Source organism: Genypterus blacodes, unplaced genomic scaffold (assembly GCF_046128005.1).
Source record: "Genypterus blacodes isolate CSIRO-AG114 ecotype Tasmania unplaced genomic scaffold, CSIRO-AGI_Gbla_v1 ptg000137l_1, whole genome shotgun sequence".
NCBI lineage: Eukaryota > Metazoa > Chordata > Actinopteri > Ophidiiformes > Ophidiidae > Genypterus > Genypterus blacodes.
In genome coordinates this window covers 1,067,869-1,091,015 of record NW_027466939.1, presented here as the reverse complement: position 1 = coordinate 1,091,015, position 23,147 = coordinate 1,067,869, and the positions used below count along the sequence as shown (strand labels likewise).

General features: G+C 39.8%; 1 protein-coding gene across 10 annotated transcripts; it reads right to left on the bottom strand.

The window, feature by feature from the left end:
* Nucleotides 1-1,129: 1,129 nt before the first annotated feature.
* On the bottom strand, nucleotides 1,130-23,106 carry samd9l (sterile alpha motif domain containing 9 like). Of its 10 annotated transcripts, none has more exons than XM_076164544.1 (17): nucleotides 23,034-23,106; nucleotides 20,801-20,871; nucleotides 20,306-20,376; nucleotides 19,031-19,144; nucleotides 18,073-18,143; nucleotides 17,578-17,648; nucleotides 16,303-16,416; nucleotides 15,345-15,415; nucleotides 14,850-14,920; nucleotides 13,575-13,688; nucleotides 12,617-12,687; nucleotides 12,122-12,192; nucleotides 9,892-9,962; nucleotides 9,405-9,475; nucleotides 8,140-8,253; nucleotides 7,158-7,228; nucleotides 1,130-6,427 (listed from the first exon to the last, which is right to left on the bottom strand). In XM_076164544.1, the coding sequence occupies exons 16-17, from the start codon at nucleotides 7,171-7,173 to the stop codon at nucleotides 1,932-1,934; spliced, it is 4,512 nt and encodes a 1,503-aa protein (XP_076020659.1). In that variant the 5' UTR covers nucleotides 7,174-7,228; nucleotides 8,140-8,253; nucleotides 9,405-9,475; nucleotides 9,892-9,962; nucleotides 12,122-12,192; nucleotides 12,617-12,687; nucleotides 13,575-13,688; nucleotides 14,850-14,920; nucleotides 15,345-15,415; nucleotides 16,303-16,416; nucleotides 17,578-17,648; nucleotides 18,073-18,143; nucleotides 19,031-19,144; nucleotides 20,306-20,376; nucleotides 20,801-20,871; nucleotides 23,034-23,106; the 3' UTR covers nucleotides 1,130-1,931. The 10 variants fall into 10 exon arrangements, with proteins under 10 accessions (XP_076020659.1, XP_076020653.1, XP_076020654.1 ...); XM_076164538.1 differs by lacking the exon at nucleotides 23,034-23,106 and adding an exon at nucleotides 21,759-21,954; XM_076164539.1 differs by lacking the exons at nucleotides 8,140-8,253; nucleotides 23,034-23,106 and adding an exon at nucleotides 21,759-21,954.
* Between the last annotated feature and the right edge of the window lie 41 nt (nucleotides 23,107-23,147).

Genomic DNA, 23,147 nt, shown 5'->3' with positions numbered 1-23,147 from the left:
GGTGTCAACTCGCATTACAGGGCATTGTTGCTCCACAAGGAGGGTGAATACACCATGGAATTTTTCTTAAAACGTTTTTTTTTTATTGAAAACACCAGTTGAGAATAACTGGTCTAAAGCATCAACATACATGTCCTTCTCTTCAACTGGGATGCCAATGATCTCTCCATGCATGTATCCCTCATGATCCATGCTGTCCATCACACCAAATTGTATTGTCCCATTCGATCTGATGTTCATACAGCCTGCTGCAAATGTAATGACTTCCCTGGCAAATGTTGCTTGTAGTCTTGTGCAGTTCAATGTAGCAGCTACAGCAAAAGACTTATATTCATGGCATGGAGATATCGGATCGAAAGCACCAGATCCAGGTTGCAGGACTCTGTGCTTTACATATGTGAACTCAGTGTCTTCTTTATGAAATGGTCGTGGTTTGAAGGGAGGCAGTGGCTCAGTGGGTAGTGCTTCTGCTTGGGAACCGGAGGGTCGCTGGTTCGAGCCCCTGCCGGGGTGCCCCTGAGCAAGGCACCGAACCCTCAATTGCTCCCCCCTCTGCGAAGGGTGGTAATGTAATGTAAGTCGCTTTGGATAACGGCGTCTGCCAAATGATCATAATGTAATGTTTGCAGTCTTCCTCTAAAGTCGACACATAGTTCCTAATGTGTTTTTTTATAAATATCACCTTTCATAATATAAAATGCTGCTAAAACAATGAATACAAAAAGTGAAAACAGTGAATACAAAACGAACAGGAACAGATTCTTAAAAATGGACAGCATTAAAGCAATAAGAAACAATAACATGGATACATTTAAAATTGGCTAAAAACATGAAATTAATGGTCATGATCTGGATTTTATTTCAATTAAGTTAAAAAGTGTTGTTCAATGTTCAAATGTTCAGCCCCTGAGGGATGATGTAAAACTCTAAATGGCCCTCGATAGGAAAAAGGATGCCCACCGCTGCCATATTGGGTGTCCCACATCTCCATCACGCTCTACCTGCAAAACGCAAAGTACTGAGCATGCTACAGCTAGGCTAACACTTTCATATTTACACTGACTGAATTAACTTGATAAAATAAAAATCGATATGGACCAGCATCAGGAAATCATGACAGAAATACTAATTGAAAAAAGAAATGGTTTATTTGGTGGCACACATTTATATGAAATCTACAATCTTAAGGCCAAAAACCATCTGAATCAATGAATACAAATATTACAGGTACTTAACATCAGGTACTAATAAATGAGACATACAGCAACAGTATGTACACATACAAAGGCTTTTCAGGAATACTTCCCTAGGGCTTGATATCGTTTTAAATGTATTGTTTTTGATGATCCAATCTGGTTCTTATTGTATGCCGGTTACGATTCTTTTCACATCATTTGAGTAGAAAAAGAAAGCAAAATGAGTCGGGGGAGAAAAACATGAATTTTCCATTCAGTAAGAGGTGTTTCAAAACAAACTAAGTAAACAAATATATATATTACAAAAACAATCAATGGATAATGAAAAATTAAGCAAGCAACATTTAATATTTTCTGTTCCCATTTAGCCTATATGTTACCAGAGTTTAATGCAGCAATGCTAGCTGGTACTGAGTGCAACAAGTTGGAACATTGAAAACTTTACTTCTACACCATACTGTTGTAAATGATTCATCATGATGGGCACACTTAATCCATTACACAAAGTTATTTTTGATTGATTACATGCTGTTTGACTGTTGTGCAGGGACAATTATTATACATTTAAGTACTAATGGGTAATTTCTTTTCTGAATAAAATACATTTATACTGTAATCCAAAATGATCAATAAAAATTATTTACATGGGTTTAGTACTTATGTGGTCATACCATATTGCAGCGGTGGGGTGACATGTTTCTTTCCAAGAACTTGCCGTGGAGGAAAAGCGATCCATCACTTACTCACAACTATGTCATAGGCAACAGGGCCTCTGAACGTAAACCCAAGGTAGAATGTGATGTTCTCATTACTATGAGGCACAGAAGGTCCATAAAGAGGATGGATGATGAACTTCTTCTTCTGTGGGCCTTCTAGGTGCACTACTCCATCTTCAGTCCACCCTGAAACACGTCTCAGCATCTTGGCAATCTCAGGCATTTTCCATGCCTGACCATTGAACCATTCCATCCGCTTCTCAGACACTGGGAGCTCCTTTGTGACGCTTTCAAACTTTTTCTTGAGAACAAGTTTATCCAGTCCGCTCCCATTGCCCAGAAAAAAGTGGGCGAAAATCCTTCTCTTTCGGTGAAGGATGTCCTTCATCTTGGCCCAGTAGCTTTTTTCCATGTGTTCAACAGCTGATTGCACAATTTCATATTTGTTCTCTTTCTCCTTGTCTGTGTCATGTTCCTCTGGCCAAAACAGCAAGGTAACCAAGAACAGGGCATCTGGAAAACATTTATTTCTATCAGTTGGGAACTGATAACTGAGTGCCTGTAGATCTTTCAGAGGGGCTACCTTTGAGGAGTCTGGAGACAGGCATTTCAGAGCAATGTGGGTCACAATGTAATTCACAATATCCCTCTGAGTGAACTTGGACTTAATTGGATCACTGGCGTAGAGAGACAGGATCCTCTCAAGAAGCCCCTTCGCCCCTTTCTGGCTAGTCAGTTTTGAGAGGATGGATGTGATGTTACCCCCACCCAGCTCATAAATAGCCATGCGTTTCATGATGGGTTTTAATTTGGCTGGGGTTGGAAGTGTGCTTTGGAAGTACTTCCCATATTCTGCCGACTTGTTTGCCAACCATGTCAGTGGACATCTAATCTTTTCTTCAGGACTTTCATAGGTCTCCTCTTCATCTGCAACAACATCTGTCTGAAAGTAACTGAGGTCTTCTGCAATCCATTCCAAGGTTTTCTGCAGTCTTTTCTGGAGCTTTTTCAAATTGCCATGAAATGGTTCCCAAGGTGTTTGAAGTTCTTCTGGAATGAAGTCTTCAGTTAACAGGTACTTTAAACACTCTGAATGTCCATTGGGTCTGTTTGAAAACACTTGCAATGAAAAAATCAGTTTGATCAGGGTGCATCCAACCTCAGCTTCCGCATAAAACCCTGAAGTGTTCATGTTTCCCCTATCTGCGAGAGCTGCTTTCTCACATTCTGCGAAACACTCCAGGGCTTTCAGTGCTTTGTCTACAGCCTCTGTTGTAGTTTCAGCTGTTTTTGGCTCACTCTCAAGAGCTTTGCACTTAACGTTGAACCATTTTTTGTAAACTTGCCCCTTTGTGTCCAATATGTACGAGTTATTGGGCATCTTTGTGGCTGCCACCTCTGCCCAGTGTTTTGCTTCTTCAAACCTTTCATAGGTATAATGAAGGCGAGCAAGCTGTTGGGCAAAGTATGCATCTTTGTGGAAACGTTTATATGCTTCTTCAAGCAGCTTGATTGCCTTCCCAGAGTTTTCATTTTCGCGCACATGATCAATCAGAGGAGAGAAAAGGCTGTCATATTCATCCCCTCTGCTTATTCTGGATCGTCTTATGAAAAGTGATCTCAAAAATGAACGATATTCTTCCTGTCCGAATCTGTGTTTAAAAAGCATGCTGTTGCAGAGCAAATGCATTGCCAGGCGACTCTGGGTCTGTTGTGGTCCCATGAATTGCTGGAGAACTTCCTGTGCTACAAGTGGATGGATGATCCTGATTGATTCAATCTGAGTCTTGTCATCTCTCAGGTGTAAGAAGAGGAGTTTAGCCTGATCACTGAGTGATTTCTCAAACTTGTGCTGACGAAACCTGTCCGTGTAGATGGTTAGGCCAAGCAGAGCTTCACAATGGGACTGGGAGATAAAAGAGTTTGGAACATATGTATTTAGCAATGCAACATACTGAATGAGGCGGGTGTCAATCGACTCATGGTCAATGCCTTGCAGCCAATGTTCAACAAACTGTTGAATGTACGCCTCATCAAACTCTTTACTCATCCGAACAAAGGTCAGGATGAACTCAGGCTCATATTGTTCCTCAAGCACTGTTTTTTTTGCATTAAACTTCCTTTTCTCTTGATCAGATAGTTTGTGAGTGACAGACACATTTTGCAATGGAGACTCTTTGCATTTCTTCTCTGGATCATGGGATCGCCTGCAGCTCAACAAAATGAAACATGTGGTTCCACCCTGGATTCTCTTGGTGTTCATTGCAACCTCTAGCTCATTCCTAAGATCACTGAGATACTCGTAATTTGAGTCCTCGATGAGTAGAAGCACAGGAAGACATTTATGAGGATCCTTTTCTTCATATTCTCTGAGTTTAACCGCATGTTGTGCAACAACAGAAGCTGAGTATGAAGGCTTCACGACAGCACACCTGAGCTCTGTCCTACTGTTCCACAGCAATTGTCTTGCCACAGTGCTTCCACCACTTCCTGGGTGATGGTAGATGTTGATGGAGTTCACAGACCTCTGATCTGCATTCTGTTTCAAAACCTCACTGAGAAGTTTAGACACTTCACAATAAGCATCCCTTTCAATGACTTCTCCAACATATCCATGCTCAGCAAGCCAGAAATTCAGCCAGGTCACTCTGCCCCCATGGTAGAACTGCTTTTCAATAGTTTCCTTTTCCTCATTGATTGAGTCTTTGTTTGTTTCATCACAGTGATCAACAGCGAGAATTTCCAGAGAGGACATCTGTTCTTCTTCCTGTGTTTCAAGAAGGCATTTCCCTTTTACAAAGACAGGTAAGTGTTTCTTGGCACAAGCTTTTACAGGTTGTATTTGCTGCAGTGTTGCATTAATGTGACTCATTTTCATCCCAACAACACTGGAATTTTTCACACTTTCTGTTCCACATGAATCCTCAGCAAAGCGCTGCCACTTCTGAAAGTTTTGCTCTGATTCACAGATGCAAATGATGTCTTCGTGTCCCCTCATATCAGTGAAAATCTCATCAAAGGTGTGCAAAAGTGGTTTCTCAACTGGCGACGTGAGAAGGAAAATGACCTGGAATGTGCCATTTGGCAAGATTTCTTTACAGATCAAAGACACGGCTTCTTTCAGTAATGTCTTTTTTTCCTTGATCCATGTCATTTCATCACAGGGGTCTTCATTTCCTTTGTAATCAGTGCGTCCATTACAAAAGATCCAGCTAGTTTGCTCAAACAAATGCAGCTTGTTTATGAATTCTGTGATGCTTGTGTCACTTGTTTTCTGATAGCTCTGCAGAAAATGCATGTTTGCAGCACGGTGCTCAGTGTATTTACTGCAAAGACCTGTTATCTTTGAATCTGGGTCAAAGTCAAACACACAGAAAACATTCATGTTGACGAGCCAATCAATGAGGCAAAGGTCATCAGGTTTGAAATAGTTTGTGACAAAAATGAACCATTTCTCCTTTTCAATGAATTTCTTACCGCTGGTCATAAGCATTGTGAGTTTTCTTCCAAGATTTGGGCTAATGCCTGGAGGGGAGAGGAACTGACTTTTCTCTGCTTCTTCTCGTAGATCATCCCGATGGTTGACTTGCTGGTAGAAATCACCAAGGTCATCAACTGGCTCGGTTTTTGCTCCCACCCTCTTAAAAATTGTTTTTTTCTCACGTTCTATCTTGTTTGATGACTCTTTGAAGTTTGGCAGACAAACTGAATACACTTTGCTCTTAACAACATTTATAGAGGGCACAATATCGACCTCCACCACATACCTTTTCTCTCGACTTTGTCTGTCGATTACCTCGATGAAACAAGGTGGCCGAACACACAAGCGTGCATGTTCCTCGTCAGAGGGGAAACTCTTCTTAATGTGGTCTAAAGCATCAACATACATGTCCTTCTCTTCAACTGGGATGCCAATGATCTCTCCATGCATGTGTTCCCCATGATCTTTGCTGTCCATCACACCAAAGTGTATTGTCCCATTCGATCTGATGTTCATACAGCCCGCTGCAAATTTAATTACTTCCCTGGCAAATTTTGCTTGTAGTCTTGTGCGGTCCAATGTAGCAGCTACAGCAAAAGACTTATATTCATGGCATGGAGATATCAGATCAGAAGCACCAGATTCAGGTTGCAGGACTCTGTGCTTTACATATGTGAACTCAGTGTCTTCTTTATCAAATGGTCGTGGTTTACAGTCCTCCTTTAAAGTCGACACACATGCTTCCTGAACAGTTTGTCTGACATCGTGGTCTTTTGTTGTCATTCCTGACAATTCCTGAGATGTTTGCTGGGAGCCAAGAAGTTCATTTCTCTTTTGAATGATGAAATGAGCAGGCCCAGATTTCATTCCAATGTTTGTCTTTAAATAGTCCTCATCCAGTGTCAGGAGTATTAGTCCATCTACTTCTTCTTCATGAAGTTTTTTGATGTTATGCTCTTTCACCCCAATAGACTTTAGCCAGAGGCTTACTTGAGATTCTGTCCAGGTTTCTGGTGGCTGCTCCAGGTTGTCAGCTAAGAAAAAGAGGAAAAAGGTTCAATATAAATAATGGAATTGTATAACTTTGTAAGATGTCTCTGAAGGTTCTCAGCCATTTCCTTTTGTTTCCTTGGATATAATTTTGGTAAAGAAAACTGACGAGTGGAACTGAATTTACTTTCTTACCTTTTTTGGATCTTTCCTTTTTTAACGGCTAAGCGATGCAAAATACTAAAATTTAATAGCAGTTTGTAATTTCCCAAAGTACTTTTAATAAATATGGTTTTATGTTCAGCAAATACACACACATCTTCATGCTTGGAAAAGGTGGGTACAACTTTCAAGTATGAAAAATGTGCAAAAATAGAAGAAACCAGGAAATGAGCAAATATCTTTTCAGGGCACTGTATTGTGGACAGCAGTTGGTGGCAATTCCAAATTCCAAACACGGAACCTCCATGAATGTACAGTAATGTTTAAATCAAATTAGTGACACAAGTTGCACAGTTGAAGTCTATTCAAATGCAGAGCCACAGAGTCAAGGGCAACCAAAACAGGACACACATCCATGATTTTTTTTAATGTAAGCCCCATTACAACATCATACACCAGTCAAACAGGTTCAAGCACAACAGTGCCATTGGGTTTTGGGGCAAAATTGTATTGAGCTCCTATTCAAAAGGATTGAGACTCAATAGGGCAAAATTACGAATCCCTAAACTAGCGAGTCAAATTTTTAACACATTGATTCATCATTACACTTACCTATTATGTTTCCCATTCTTTCTTCTGATCATACCATGCAGTGTTCAGTGTTGATCATTAGCCCGTGCTCTCTGTGAAGACAAAAATACATTAAACCAATTCAAATAACATGAGCAATGAAAACACTGCACAGCCATCAGTCTTAGAAGGAAATGTTCACAATGAAATCCCATAAATCATTGTTTGAGAGAAGATTGATGCCCCTTTGTCATGATCATGTGTTTACCCAAGGGAAGAACACCCTTGTGTCTCCTAGAGTGTGTGTGTGCGTGCGTTCCCTTTGTTTCCAGTTTCCCTATCCTGCCAGTCACTCATTCCCCAATCAAATCTGTCACCATCTACCAATCAACATTTGTGACAATCGCGACTCATGACTCACTCTGTCCGGCACACACACACCCTTTTGGACTCAACATGTACCATGCTCTGTGCTGAACCTGACCCAACCCTTCACCTCAGGCTGCACTCTGATTGGCTGATTCACTTGAAGCATCTCAGTGCATTTTGGATTTGCATTCCATTGTGCCGTGTTCTCACACACACACACACACACATACACACACACTAGATAATTGAAGAACGCAATAAGGAAATAAACAAATGAGGAAGCAGGACACAGTACAATTCGATATTGGGGATTTATTGTTTATTTCGATTATTCGATGTTTTTCATCAGCTATTGAGTAAAAACGCATATTGGGACAGATATTAAGTGTTCGTATTTAATTTTATGTTTAAAAGTATGAAAGACTTAATGGCTTCCGGTTCCAAACCGGGTGGTGGCCGCTGTTATACATGTCTGTACCCTGGTATCGCTTTAGAAGTACTTCATTTATGCGATAAAATCTCAGCCATTGGACTGAAACGTTCTTGTCGCGGTGTGACGCATGTGAACGGCGCTAAATGGTTCATTTAACCAATTCGCACGAACGACTGAAAGCGTGCGTGAAAACCACATTTAAAGCTACGTAGTGTGTCCTACCTTTATGGAAATATTGGCAGAAATTCCATCGTACGTTTTTAAATCCGGTATGTGGATGTTTGGCACAGGACGTCTCTCTCCGTCTCTCCCCATACATCCTCTCGCCGCTCAGCTCTGCACCAGTGTGGGAGAGTTTGGAAATAAGTTTCGTTTTTGAGGAAATGCTCCCTAACGACGAGTCAAGCAAGTCTGTAGTATCGAGCGATCCCCTATTTCCGCATGGAGATTTCTCAGTAATAACAAAGCATTTTGATTCGGCATTGAAAAGAAAATCTGAAATCTAACCCTAACCCTAACTAATAATGTTGTCCAAGTCATGGTATCTTTTTCTGTTTCACTGCAATACAAAAACCATGCAGGTATAGATACTCTCAAACTAATGGTGCAATATTTGATGAAACGCTAAATAACTGAATAAACGAGGTATCAGTCATTTCTGCCATATCAGTATTGGAGGCATAATGGCTTTTATAAATGATCAATATTTCATTACCGAATAAAACTATATTGTAAAATTATTCAAGCAAGTTATAAAATACGGAATATCGTGTGTATAATGAGAAATAATATACAATTTATTTAACTTTACTCATTTATAAATAGAATTGTTGGAAGTTGCTTGTATGAGATAGGGTGTTGGGATTTCATCTTCAATAAAGGGTTAATGCATTCAACATGAAGGTAAAACGTCACCTGTTATGCAACTGTGGTGAACCACACCCAGCATCATACTAGTTACCCTTCAAAAGAGAGAAGGTGGCCTAGTTACATAAGACTCAGACACCCTGCCTACAATATACAACAAATCAACACCGCCCCTATGGCTTTTAAGTTTTTCACATTTTTCTCTGCCTCACCGACTGGTTTCTTTCTCGCGCTCCGTTTTGTTTAATGACTCTTTGAAGGTTACAAGACAAACTGAATACACTTTGCTTTTAACAACACACCATTGCATTCACACGAATCAGGGCTTGAAACTTGCGTACACCTCTTTTGATGCAAATGGAAGACCGGCAGCGATAAGAAGCCAGATTTCAGTCATTCCACAACGTCAACATGTCTAAAACAGAGCCTCTATAATAGAACAACCAACCACCCCAAAAGTATAGAATAAATGTATGCTTGTTTATGTCAGACCATCTGTAGTGAGTCTAGTGAGAAAACAAAAACTCCTGAATCTAAAGAGCTCAGCTTCATCTTTCAGATCCACCACATGGGACAATAAAGGACAAATCTAATTCATTTGCTTTAAGAAAAACTCCTACCTGTGCTTGGCAGTGATCAAATGCTTTTCACATCAGCCTGTAACCAAACGTGTAGCGATAGCCTGGAGCACCTGCACACAACAGAATATTAATGTACATTTAACCAAGTGTGCCAACAGTAATCATTGTTAAGATTGCCTTTAAGCAGTGGTCACAGATACCAGAAGATGAATGAACAAACACCGTTATAGTATTATAAAAAATATTTAATGTTTCATAACCTTCACTTTCACGACACCCTTAAAAAACAAGTCGTTTTACATGAGTGCACTGCCACATAGTCCACCTCTAAATTCATTGTTGGCAAAACGTCATACACCAACATCATACACCAGTCAAACAGGTTCAAGCACAACAGTGCCATTGGGTTTTGGGGCAAATTGTATTGAGCTCCTATTCAAAAGGATTGAGACTCAATAGGGCAAAATTACGAAACCCTAAACTAGCGAGTCAAATTTTTAACACATTGATTCATCATTACACTTACCTATTATGTTTCCCTTTCTTTCTTCTGATCATACCATGCAGTGTTCAGTTTTGATCATTAGCCCGTGCTCTCTGTGAAGACAAAAATACATTAAACCAATTCAAATAACATGAGCAATGAAAACACTGCACAGCCACCAGTCTTAGAAGGCAATCCCATGTATTATTCTTTGAGGGAAGATTGATGCCCCTTTGTCATGATCATGTGTTTACACAAGGGAAGAACACCCTTGTGTCTCCTAGAGTGTGTGTGTGCGTGCGTTCCCTTTGTTTCCAGTTTCCCTATCCTGCCAGTCACTCATTCCCCAATCAAATCTGTCACCATCTACCAATCAACATTTGTGACAATCGCGACTCATGACTCACTCTGTCCGGCACACACACACCCTTTTGGACTCAACATGTACCATGCTCTGTGCTGAACCTGACCCAACCCTTCACCTCAGGCTGCACTCTGATTGGCTGATTCACTTGAAGCATCTCAGTGCATTTTGGATTTGCATTCCATTGTGCTGTGTTCTCACACACATACACACACACACTCACTAGATAATTGAAGAACGCAATAAGGAAATAAACAAATGAGGAAGCAGGACACAGTACAATTCGATATTGGGGATTTATTGTTTATTTCGATTATTCGATGTTTTTCATCAGCTATTGAGTAAAAACGCATATTGGGACAGATATTAAGTGTTCGTATTTAATTTTATGTTTAAAAGTATGAAAGACTTAATGGCTTCCGGTTCCAAACCGGGTGGTGGCCGCTGTTATACATGTCTGTACCCTGGTATCGCTTTAGAAGTACTTCATTTATGCGATAAAATCTCAGCCATTGGACTGAAACGTTCTTGTCGCGGTGTGACGCATGTGAACGGCGCTAAATGGTTCATTTAACCAATTCGCACGAACGACTGAAAGCGTGAAAACCACATTTAAAGCTACGTAGTGTGTCCTACCTTTATGGAAATATTGGCAGAAATTCCATCGTACGTTATTCAATCCGGTATGTGGATGTTTGGCACAGGACGTCTTTCTCCGTCTCTCCCCCTACATCCTCTCGCCGCTCAGCTCTGCACCAGTGTGGGAGAGCTTGGGAATAAGTTTCGTTTTTGAGGAAATGCTCCCTAACGACGAGTCAAGCAAGCCTGTAGTATCGAGCGATCACCTATTTCCGCATGGAGATTTCTTAGTAATAACAGAGCGTTTTGATTCGGCATTGAAAAGAAAATCTGATATAAAAGATATAAACTAATAATGTTGTCCAAGTCATGGTATCTTTTTCTGTTTCACTGCAATACAAAAACCAAGCAGGTATAGATTCTTTCAAACTAATGGTGCAATATTTGATAAAACGCTAAATAACTGAATAAACGAGGTATCAGTCATTTCTGCCATATCAGTATTGGAGGCATAATGGCTTTTATAAATTATCAATATTTCATTACCGAATAAAACTATATTGTAAAATTATTCAAGCAAGTTATAAAATACGGGATATCGTGTGTATAATGAGAAATAATATACAATTTATTTAACTTTACTCATTTATAAATAGAATTGTTGGAAGTTGCTTGTATGAGATAGGGTGTTGGGATTTCATCTTGAATAAAGGGTTAATGCATTCAACATGAAGGTAAAACGTCACCTGTGATGCAACTGTGGTGAACCACACCCAGCATCATACAAGTTACCCTTCAAAAGAGAGAAGGTGGCCTAGTTACATAAGACTCAGACACCCTGCCTACAATATACAACAAATCAACACCGCCCCTATGGCTTTTAAGTTTTTCCACATTTTTCTCTGTCTCACCAACGGTCAGTTCACGGTTTCTTTCTCGTGCTCCGTTTTGTTTAATGACTCTTTGAAGGTTACAAGACAAACTGAATACACTTTGCTTTTAACAACACACCATTGCATTCGCACGAATCAGGGCTTGAAACTTGCGTACACCTCTTTTGATGCAAATGGAAGACCGGCAGTGATATGAAGCCAGATTTCAGTCATTCCACAACGTCAACATGTCTAAAACAGAGCCTCTATAATAGAACAACCAACCACCCCAAAAGTATAGAATAAATGTATGCTTGTTTATGTCAGACCATCTGTAGTGAGTCTAGTGAGAAAACACAAACTCCTGAATCCAAAGAGCTCAGCTTCATCATTCAGATACACCACATGTGACAATAAAGGACAAATCTAATTCATTTGCTTTAAGAAAAACTCCTACCTGTGCTTGGCAGTGATCAATAGCTTTTCACATCAGCCTGTAACCAAACGTGTAGCGATAGCCTGGAGCACCTGCACACAACAGAATATTAATGTACATTTAACCAAGTGTGCCAACAGTAATCATTGTTAAGATTGCCTTTAAGCAGTGATCACAGATACCAGAAGATGAATGAACAAACACCGTTATAGTATTATAAAAAATATTTAATGTTTCATAACCTTCACTTTCACTTTGACGACACCCTTAAAACACAAGTCGTTTTACATGAGTGCACTGCCACATAGTCCACCTCTAAATTCATTGTTTGCAAAACGTCATACACCAATAATCATACACCAGTCAAACAGGTTCAAGCACAACAGTGCCATTGGGTTTTGGGGCAAAATTGTATTGAGCTCCTATTCAAAAGGATTGAGACTCAATAGGGCAAAATTACGAATCCCTAAACTAGCGAGTCAAATTTTTAACACATTGATTCATCATTACACTTACCTATTATGTTTCCCTTTCTTTCTTCTGATCATACCATGCAGTGTTCAGTTTTGATCATTAGCCCGTGCTCTCTGTGAAGACAAAAATACATTAAACCAATTCAAATAACATGAGCAATGAAAACACTGCACAGCCACCAGTCTTAGAAGGCAATCCCATGTATTATTCTTTGAGGGAAGATTGATGCCCCTTTGTCATGATCATGTGTTTACACAAGGGAAGAACACCCTTGTGTCTCCTAGAGTGTGTGTGTGCGTGCGTTCCCTTTGTTTCCAGTTTCCCTATCCTGCCAGTCACTCATTCCCCAATCAAATCTGTCACCATCTACCAATCAACATTTGTGACAATCGCGACTCATGACTCACTCTGTCCGGCACACACACACCCTTTTGGACTCAACATGTACCATGCTCTGTGCTGAACCTGACCCAACCCTTCACCTCAGGCTGCACTCTGATTGGCTGATTCACTTGAAGCATCTCAGTGCATTTTGGATTTGCATTCCATTGTGCTGTGTTCTCACACACATACACACACACACTCACTAGATAATTGAAGAACGCAATAAGGAAATAAACAAATGAGGAAGCAGGACACAGTACAATTCGATATTGGGGATTTATTGTTTATTTCGATTATTCGATGTTTTTCATCAGCTATTGAGTAAAAACGCGTATTGGGACAGATATTAACTGTTCGTATTTAATTTCATGTTTAAAAGTATGAAAGACTTAATGGCTTCCGGTTCCAAACCGGGTGGTGGCCGCTGTTCTACATGTCTGTACCCTGGTATCGCTTTAGAAGTACTTCATTTATGCGATAAAATCTCAGCCATTGGACTGAAACGTTCTTGTCGCGGTATGACGCATGTGAACGGCGCTAAATGGTTCATTTAACCAATTCGCACGAACGACTGAAAGCGTGAAAACCACATTTAAAGCTACGTAGTGTGTCCTACCTTTGTGGAAATATTGGCAGAAATTCCATCGTACGTTATTCAATCCGGTATGTGGATGTTTGGCACAGGACGTCTCTCTCCCTCTCTCCCCCTACATCCTCTCGCCGCTCAGCTCTGCACCAATGTGGGAGAGCTTGGAAATAAGTTTCGTTTTTGAGGAAATGCTCCCTAACAACAAGTCAAGCAAGTCTGTAGTATCGAGCGATCACACCTTATTTCCGCATGGAGATTTCTCAGTAATAACAGAGCGTTTCGACTCGGCATTGAAAAGAAAATCTGATATAAAAGATATCAACTAATGATGTTGTCCAAGTCATGGCATCTTTTTCTGTTTCACTGCAATACAAAAACCATGCAGGTATAGATACTTTCAAACTAATGGTGCAATATTTGATAAAACGCTAAATAACTGAATAAACGAGGTATCAGTCATTTCTGCCATATCAGTATTGGAGGCATAATGGCTTTTATAAATTATCAATATTTCATTACCGAATAAAACTATATTGTAAAATTATTCAAGCAAGTTATAAAATACGGGATATCGTGTGTATAATGAGAAATAATATACAATTTATTTAACTTTACTCATTTATAAATAGAATTGTTGGAAGTTGCTTGTATGAGATAGGGTGTTGGGATTTCATCTTGAATAAAGGGTTAATGCATTCAACATGAAGGTAAAACGTCACCTGTGATGCAACTGTGGTGAACCACACCCAGCATCATACTAGTTACCCTTCAAAAGAGAGAAGGTGGCCTAGTTACATAAGACTCAGACACCCTGCCTACAATATACAACAAATCAACACCGCCCCTATGGCTTTTAAGTTTTTCCACATTTTTCTCTGTCTCACCAACGGTCAGTTCACGGTTTCTTTCTCGTGCTCCGTTTTGTTTAATGACTCTTTGAAGGTTACAAGACAAACTGAATACACTTTGCTTTTAACAACACACCATTGCATTCGCACGAATCAGGGCTTGAAACTTGCGTACACCTCTTTTGATGCAAATGGAAGACCGGCAGTGATATGAAGCCAGATTTCAGTCATTCCACAACGTCAACATGTCTAAAACAGAGCCTCTATAATAGAACAACCAACCACCCCAAAAGTATAGAATAAATGTATGCTTGTTTATGTCAGACCATCTGTAGTGAGTCTAGTGAGAAAACACAAACTCCTGAATCCAAAGAGCTCAGCTTCATCATTCAGATACACCACATGTGACAATAAAGGACAAATCTAATTCATTTGCTTTAAGAAAAACTCCTACCTGTGCTTGGCAGTGATCAATAGCTTTTCACATCAGCCTGTAACCAAACGTGTAGCGATAGCCTGGAGCACCTGCACACAACAGAATATTAATGTACATTTAACCAAGTGTGCCAACAGTAATCATTGTTAAGATTGCCTTTAAGCAGTGATCACAGATACCAGAAGATGAATGAACAAACACCGTTATAGTATTATAAAAAATATTTAATGTTTCATAACCTTCACTTTCACTTTGACGACACCCTTAAAACACAAGTCGTTTTACATGAGTGCACTGCCACATAGTCCACCTCTAAATTCATTGTTTGCAAAACGTCATACACCAATAATCATACACCAGTCAAACAGGTTCAAGCACAACAGTGCCATTGGGTTTTGGGGCAAAATTGTATTGAGCTCCTATTCAAAAGGATTGAGACTCAATAGGGCAAAATTACGAATCCCTAAACTAGCGAGTCAAATTTTTAACACATTGATTCATCATTACACTTACCTATTATGTTTCCCTTTCTTTCTTCTGATCATACCATGCAGTGTTCAGTTTTGATCATTAGCCCGTGCTCTCTGTGAAGACAAAAATACATTAAACCAATTCAAATAACATGAGCAATGAAAACACTGCACAGCCACCAGTCTTAGAAGGCAATCCCATGTATTATTCTTTGAGGGAAGATTGATGCCCCTTTGTCATGATCATGTGTTTACACAAGGGAAGAACACCCTTGTGTCTCCTAGAGTGTGTGTGTGCGTGCGTTCCCTTTGTTTCCAGTTTCCCTATCCTGCCAGTCACTCATTCCCCAATCAAATCTGTCACCATCTACCAATCAACATTTGTGACAATCGCGACTCATGACTCACTCTGTCCGGCACACACACACCCTTTTGGACTCAACATGTACCATGCTCTGTGCTGAACCTGACCCAACCCTTCACCTCAGGCTGCACTCTGATTGGCTGATTCACTTGAAGCATCTCAGTGCATTTTGGATTTGCATTCCATTGTGCTGTGTTCTCACACACATACACACACACACTCACTAGATAATTGAAGAACGCAATAAGGAAATAAACAAATGAGGAAGCAGGACACAGTACAATTCGATATTGGGGATTTATTGTTTATTTCGATTATTCGATGTTTTTCATCAGCTATTGAGTAAAAACGCGTATTGGGACAGATATTAACTGTTCGTATTTAATTTCATGTTTAAAAGTATGAAAGACTTAATGGCTTCCGGTTCCAAACCGGGTGGTGGCCGCTGTTCTACATGTCTGTACCCTGGTATCGCTTTAGAAGTACTTCATTTATGCGATAAAATCTCAGCCATTGGACTGAAACGTTCTTGTCGCGGTATGACGCATGTGAACGGCGCTAAATGGTTCATTTAACCAATTCGCACGAACGACTGAAAGCGTGAAAACCACATTTAAAGCTACGTAGTGTGTCCTACCTTTGTGGAAATATTGGCAGAAATTCCATCGTACGTTATTCAATCCGGTATGTGGATGTTTGGCACAGGACGTCTCTCTCCCTCTCTCCCCCTACATCCTCTCGCCGCTCAGCTCTGCACCAATGTGGGAGAGCTTGGAAATAAGTTTCGTTTTTGAGGAAATGCTCCCTAACAACAAGTCAAGCAAGTCTGTAGTATCGAGCGATCACACCTTATTTCCGCATGGAGATTTCTCAGTAATAACAGAGCGTTTCGACTCGGCATTGAAAAGAAAATCTGATATAAAAGATATCAACTAATGATGTTGTCCAAGTCATGGCATCTTTTTCTGTTTCACTGCAATACAAAAACCATGCAGGTATAGATACTTTCAAACTAATGGTGCAATATTTGATAAAACGCTAAATAACTGAATAAACGAGGTATCAGTCATTTCTGCCATATCAGTATTGGAGGCATAATGGCTTTTATAAATTATCAATATTTCATTACCGAATAAAACTATATTGTAAAATTATTCAAGCAAGTTATAAAATACGGGATATCGTGTGTATAATGAGAAATAATATACAATTTATTTAACTTTACTCATTTATAAATAGAATTGTTGGAAGTTGCTTGTATGAGATAGGGTGTTGGGATTTCATCTTGAATAAAGGGTTAATGCATTCAACATGAAGGTAAAACGTCACCTGTGATGCAACTGTGGTGAACCACACCCAGCATCATACTAGTTACCCTTCAAAAGAGAGAAGGTGGCCTAGTTACATAAGACTCAGACACCCTGCCTACAATATACAACAAATCAACACCGCCCCTATGGCTTTTAAGTTTTTCCACATTTTTCTCTGTCTCACCAACGGTCAGTTCACGGTTTCTTTCTCGTGCTCCGTTTTGTTTAATGACTCTTTGAAGGTTACAAGACAAACTGAATACACTTTGCTTTTAACAACACACCATTGCATTCGCACGAATCAGGGCTTGAAACTTGCGTACACCTCTTTTGATGCAAATGGAAGACCGGCAGTGATATGAAGCCAGATTTCAGTCATTCCACAACGTCAACATGTCTAAAACAGAGCCTCTATAATAGAACAACCAACCACCCCAAAAGTATAGAATAAATGTATGCTTGTTTATGTCAGACCATCTGTAGTGAGTCTAGTGAGAAAACACAAACTCCTGAATCCAAAGAGCTCAGCTTCATCATTCAGATACACCACATGTGACAATAAAGGACAAATCTAATTCATTTGCTTTAAGAAAAACTCCTACCTGTGCTTGGCAGTGATCAATAGCTTTTCACATCAGCCTGTAACCAAACGTGTAGCGATAGCCTGGAGCACCTGCACACAACAGAATATTAATGTACATTTAACCAAGTGTGCCAACAGTAATCATTGTTAAGATTGCCTTTAAGCAGTGATCACAGATACCAGAAGATGAATGAACAAACACCGTTATAGTATTATAAAAAATATTTAATGTTTCATAACCTTCACTTTCACTTTGACGACACCCTTAAAACACAAGTCGTTTTACATGAGTGCACTGCCACATAGTCCACCTCTAAATTCATTGTTTGCAAAACGTCATACACCAATAATCATACACCAGTCAAACAGGTTCAAGCACAACAGTGCCATTGGGTTTTGGGGCAAAATTGTATTGAGCTCCTATTCAAAAGGATTGAGACTCAATAGGGCAAAATTACGAATCCCTAAACTAGCGAGTCAAATTTTTAACACATTGATTCATCATTACACTTACCTATTATGTTTCCCTTTCTTTCTTCTGATCATACCATGCAGTGTTCAGTTTTGATCATTAGCCCGTGCTCTCTGTGAAGACAAAAATACATTAAACCAATTCAAATAACATGAGCAATGAAAACACTGCACAGCCACCAGTCTTAGAAGGCAATCCCATGTATTATTCTTTGAGGGAAGATTGATGCCCCTTTGTCATGATCATGTGTTTACACAAGGGAAGAACACCCTTGTGTCTCCTAGAGTGTGTGTGTGCGTGCGTTCCCTTTGTTTCCAGTTTCCCTATCCTGCCAGTCACTCATTCCCCAATCAAATCTGTCACCATCTACCAATCAACATTTGTGACAATCGCGACTCATGACTCACTCTGTCCGGCACACACACACCCTTTTGGACTCAACATGTACCATGCTCTGTGCTGAACCTGACCCAACCCTTCACCTCAGGCTGCACTCTGATTGGCTGATTCACTTGAAGCATCTCAGTGCATTTTGGATTTGCATTCCATTGTGCTGTGTTCTCACACACATACACACACACACTCACTAGATAATTGAAGAACGCAATAAGGAAATAAACAAATGAGGAAGCAGGACACAGTACAATTCGATATTGGGGATTTATTGTTTATTTCGATTATTCGATGTTTTTCATCAGCTATTGAGTAAAAACGCGTATTGGGACAGATATTAACTGTTCGTATTTAATTTCATGTTTAAAAGTATGAAAGACTTAATGGCTTCCGGTTCCAAACCGGGTGGTGGCCGCTGTTCTACATGTCTGTACCCTGGTATCGCTTTAGAAGTACTTCATTTATGCGATAAAATCTCAGCCATTGGACTGAAACGTTCTTGTCGCGGTATGACGCATGTGAACGGCGCTAAATGGTTCATTTAACCAATTCGCACGAACGACTGAAAGCGTGAAAACCACATTTAAAGCTACGTAGTGTGTCCTACCTTTGTGGAAATATTGGCAGAAATTCCATCGTACGTTATTCAATCCGGTATGTGGATGTTTGGCACAGGACGTCTCTCTCCCTCTCTCCCCCTACATCCTCTCGCCGCTCAGCTCTGCACCAATGTGGGAGAGCTTGGAAATAAGTTTCGTTTTTGAGGAAATGCTCCCTAACAACAAGTCAAGCAAGTCTGTAGTATCGAGCGATCACACCTTATTTCCGCATGGAGATTTCTCAGTAATAACAGAGCGTTTCGACTCGGCATTGAAAAGAAAATCTGATATAAAAGATATCAACTAATGATGTTGTCCAAGTCATGGCATCTTTTTCTGTTTCACTGCAATACAAAAACCATGCAGGTATAGATACTTTCAAACTAATGGTGCAATATTTGATAAAACGCTAAATAACTGAATAAACGAGGTATCAGTCATTTCTGCCATATCAGTATTGGAGGCATAATGGCTTTTATAAATTATCAATATTTCATTACCGAATAAAACTATATTGTAAAATTATTCAAGCAAGTTATAAAATACGGGATATCGTGTGTATAATGAGAAATAATATACAATTTATTTAACTTTACTCATTTATAAATAGAATTGTTGGAAGTTGCTTGTATGAGATAGGGTGTTGGGATTTCATCTTGAATAAAGGGTTAATGCATTCAACATGAAGGTAAAACGTCACCTGTGATGCAACTGTGGTGAACCACACCCAGCATCATACTAGTTACCCTTCAAAAGAGAGAAGGTGGCCTAGTTACATAAGACTCAGACACCCTGCCTACAATATACAACAAATCAACACCGCCCCTATGGCTTTTAAGTTTTTCCACATTTTTCTCTGTCTCACCAACGGTCAGTTCACGGTTTCTTTCTCGTGCTCCGTTTTGTTTAATGACTCTTTGAAGGTTACAAGACAAACTGAATACACTTTGCTTTTAACAACACACCATTGCATTCGCACGAATCAGGGCTTGAAACTTGCGTACACCTCTTTTGATGCAAATGGAAGACCGGCAGTGATATGAAGCCAGATTTCAGTCATTCCACAACGTCAACATGTCTAAAACAGAGCCTCTATAATAGAACAACCAACCACCCCAAAAGTATAGAATAAATGTATGCTTGTTTATGTCAGACCATCTGTAGTGAGTCTAGTGAGAAAACACAAACTCCTGAATCCAAAGAGCTCAGCTTCATCATTCAGATACACCACATGTGACAATAAAGGACAAATCTAATTCATTTGCTTTAAGAAAAACTCCTACCTGTGCTTGGCAGTGATCAATAGCTTTTCACATCAGCCTGTAACCAAACGTGTAGCGATAGCCTGGAGCACCTGCACACAACAGAATATTAATGTACATTTAACCAAGTGTGCCAACAGTAATCATTGTTAAGATTGCCTTTAAGCAGTGATCACAGATACCAGAAGATGAATGAACAAACACCGTTATAGTATTATAAAAAATATTTAATGTTTCATAACCTTCACTTTCACTTTGACGACACCCTTAAAACACAAGTCGTTTTACATGAGTGCACTGCCACATAGTCCACCTCTAAATTCATTGTTTGCAAAACGTCATACACCAATAATCATACACCAGTCAAACAGGTTCAAGCACAACAGTGCCATTGGGTTTTGGGGCAAAATTGTATTGAGCTCCTATTCAAAAGGATTGAGACTCAATAGGGCAAAATTACGAATCCCTAAACTAGCGAGTCAAATTTTTAACACATTGATTCATCATTACACTTACCTATTATGTTTCCCTTTCTTTCTTCTGATCATACCATGCAGTGTTCAGTTTTGATCATTAGCCCGTGCTCTCTGTGAAGACAAAAATACATTAAACCAATTCAAATAACATGAGCAATGAAAACACTGCACAGCCACCAGTCTTAGAAGGCAATCCCATGTATTATTCTTTGAGGGAAGATTGATGCCCCTTTGTCATGATCATGTGTTTACACAAGGGAAGAACACCCTTGTGTCTCCTAGAGTGTGTGTGTGCGTGCGTTCCCTTTGTTTCCAGTTTCCCTATCCTGCCAGTCACTCATTCCCCAATCAAATCTGTCACCATCTACCAATCAACATTTGTGACAATCGCGACTCATGACTCACTCTGTCCGGCACACACACACCCTTTTGGACTCAACATGTACCATGCTCTGTGCTGAACCTGACCCAACCCTTCACCTCAGGCTGCACTCTGATTGGCTGATTCACTTGAAGCATCTCAGTGCATTTTGGATTTGCATTCCATTGTGCTGTGTTCTCACACACATACACACACACACTCACTAGATAATTGAAGAACGCAATAAGGAAATAAACAAATGAGGAAGCAGGACACAGTACAATTCGATATTGGGGATTTATTGTTTATTTCGATTATTCGATGTTTTTCATCAGCTATTGAGTAAAAACGCGTATTGGGACAGATATTAACTGTTCGTATTTAATTTCATGTTTAAAAGTATGAAAGACTTAATGGCTTCCGGTTCCAAACCGGGTGGTGGCCGCTGTTCTACATGTCTGTACCCTGGTATCGCTTTAGAAGTACTTCATTTATGCGATAAAATCTCAGCCATTGGACTGAAACGTTCTTGTCGCGGTATGACGCATGTGAACGGCGCTAAATGGTTCATTTAACCAATTCGCACGAACGACTGAAAGCGTGAAAACCACATTTAAAGCTACGTAGTGTGTCCTACCTTTGTGGAAATATTGGCAGAAATTCCATCGTACGTTATTCAATCCGGTATGTGGATGTTTGGCACAGGACGTCTCTCTCCCTCTCTCCCCCTACATCCTCTCGCCGCTCAGCTCTGCACCAATGTGGGAGAGCTTGGAAATAAGTTTCGTTTTTGAGGAAATGCTCCCTAACAACAAGTCAAGCAAGTCTGTAGTATCGAGCGATCACACCTTATTTCCGCATGGAGATTTCTCAGTAATAACAGAGCGTTTCGACTCGGCATTGAAAAGAAAATCTGATATAAAAGATATCAACTAATGATGTTGTCCAAGTCATGGCATCTTTTTCTGTTTCACTGCAATACAAAAACCATGCAGGTATAGATACTTTCAAACTAATGGTGCAATATTTGATAAAACGCTAAATAACTGAATAAACGAGGTATCAGTCATTTCTGCCATATCAGTATTGGAGGCATAATGGCTTTTATAAATTATCAATATTTCATTACCGAATAAAACTATATTGTAAAATTATTCAAGCAAGTTATAAAATACGGGATATCGTGTGTATAATGAGAAATAATATACAATTTATTTAACTTTACTCATTTATAAATAGAATTGTTGGAAGTTGCTTGTATGAGATAGGGTGTTGGGATTTCATCTTGAATAAAGGGTTAATGCATTCAACATGAAGGTAAAACGTCACCTGTGATGCAACTGTGGTGAACCACACCCAGCATCATACTAGTTACCCTTCAAAAGAGAGAAGGTGGCCTAGTTACATAAGACTCAGACACCCTGCCTACAATATACAACAAATCAACACCGCCCCTATGGCTTTTAAGTTTTTCCACATTTTTCTCTGTCTCACCAACGGTCAGTTCACGGTTTCTTTCTCGTGCTCCGTTTTGTTTAATGACTCTTTGAAGGTTACAAGACAAACTGAATACACTTTGCTTTTAACAACACACCATTGCATTCGCACGAATCAGGGCTTGAAACTTGCGTACACCTCTTTTGATGCAAATGGAAGACCGGCAGTGATATGAAGCCAGATTTCAGTCATTCCACAACGTCAACATGTCTAAAACAGAGCCTCTATAATAGAACAACCAACCACCCCAAAAGTATAGAATAAATGTATGCTTGTTTATGTCAGACCATCTGTAGTGAGTCTAGTGAGAAAACACAAACTCCTGAATCCAAAGAGCTCAGCTTCATCATTCAGATACACCACATGTGACAATAAAGGACAAATCTAATTCATTTGCTTTAAGAAAAACTCCTACCTGTGCTTGGCAGTGATCAATAGCTTTTCACATCAGCCTGTAACCAAACGTGTAGCGATAGCCTGGAGCACCTGCACACAACAGAATATTAATGTACATTTAACCAAGTGTGCC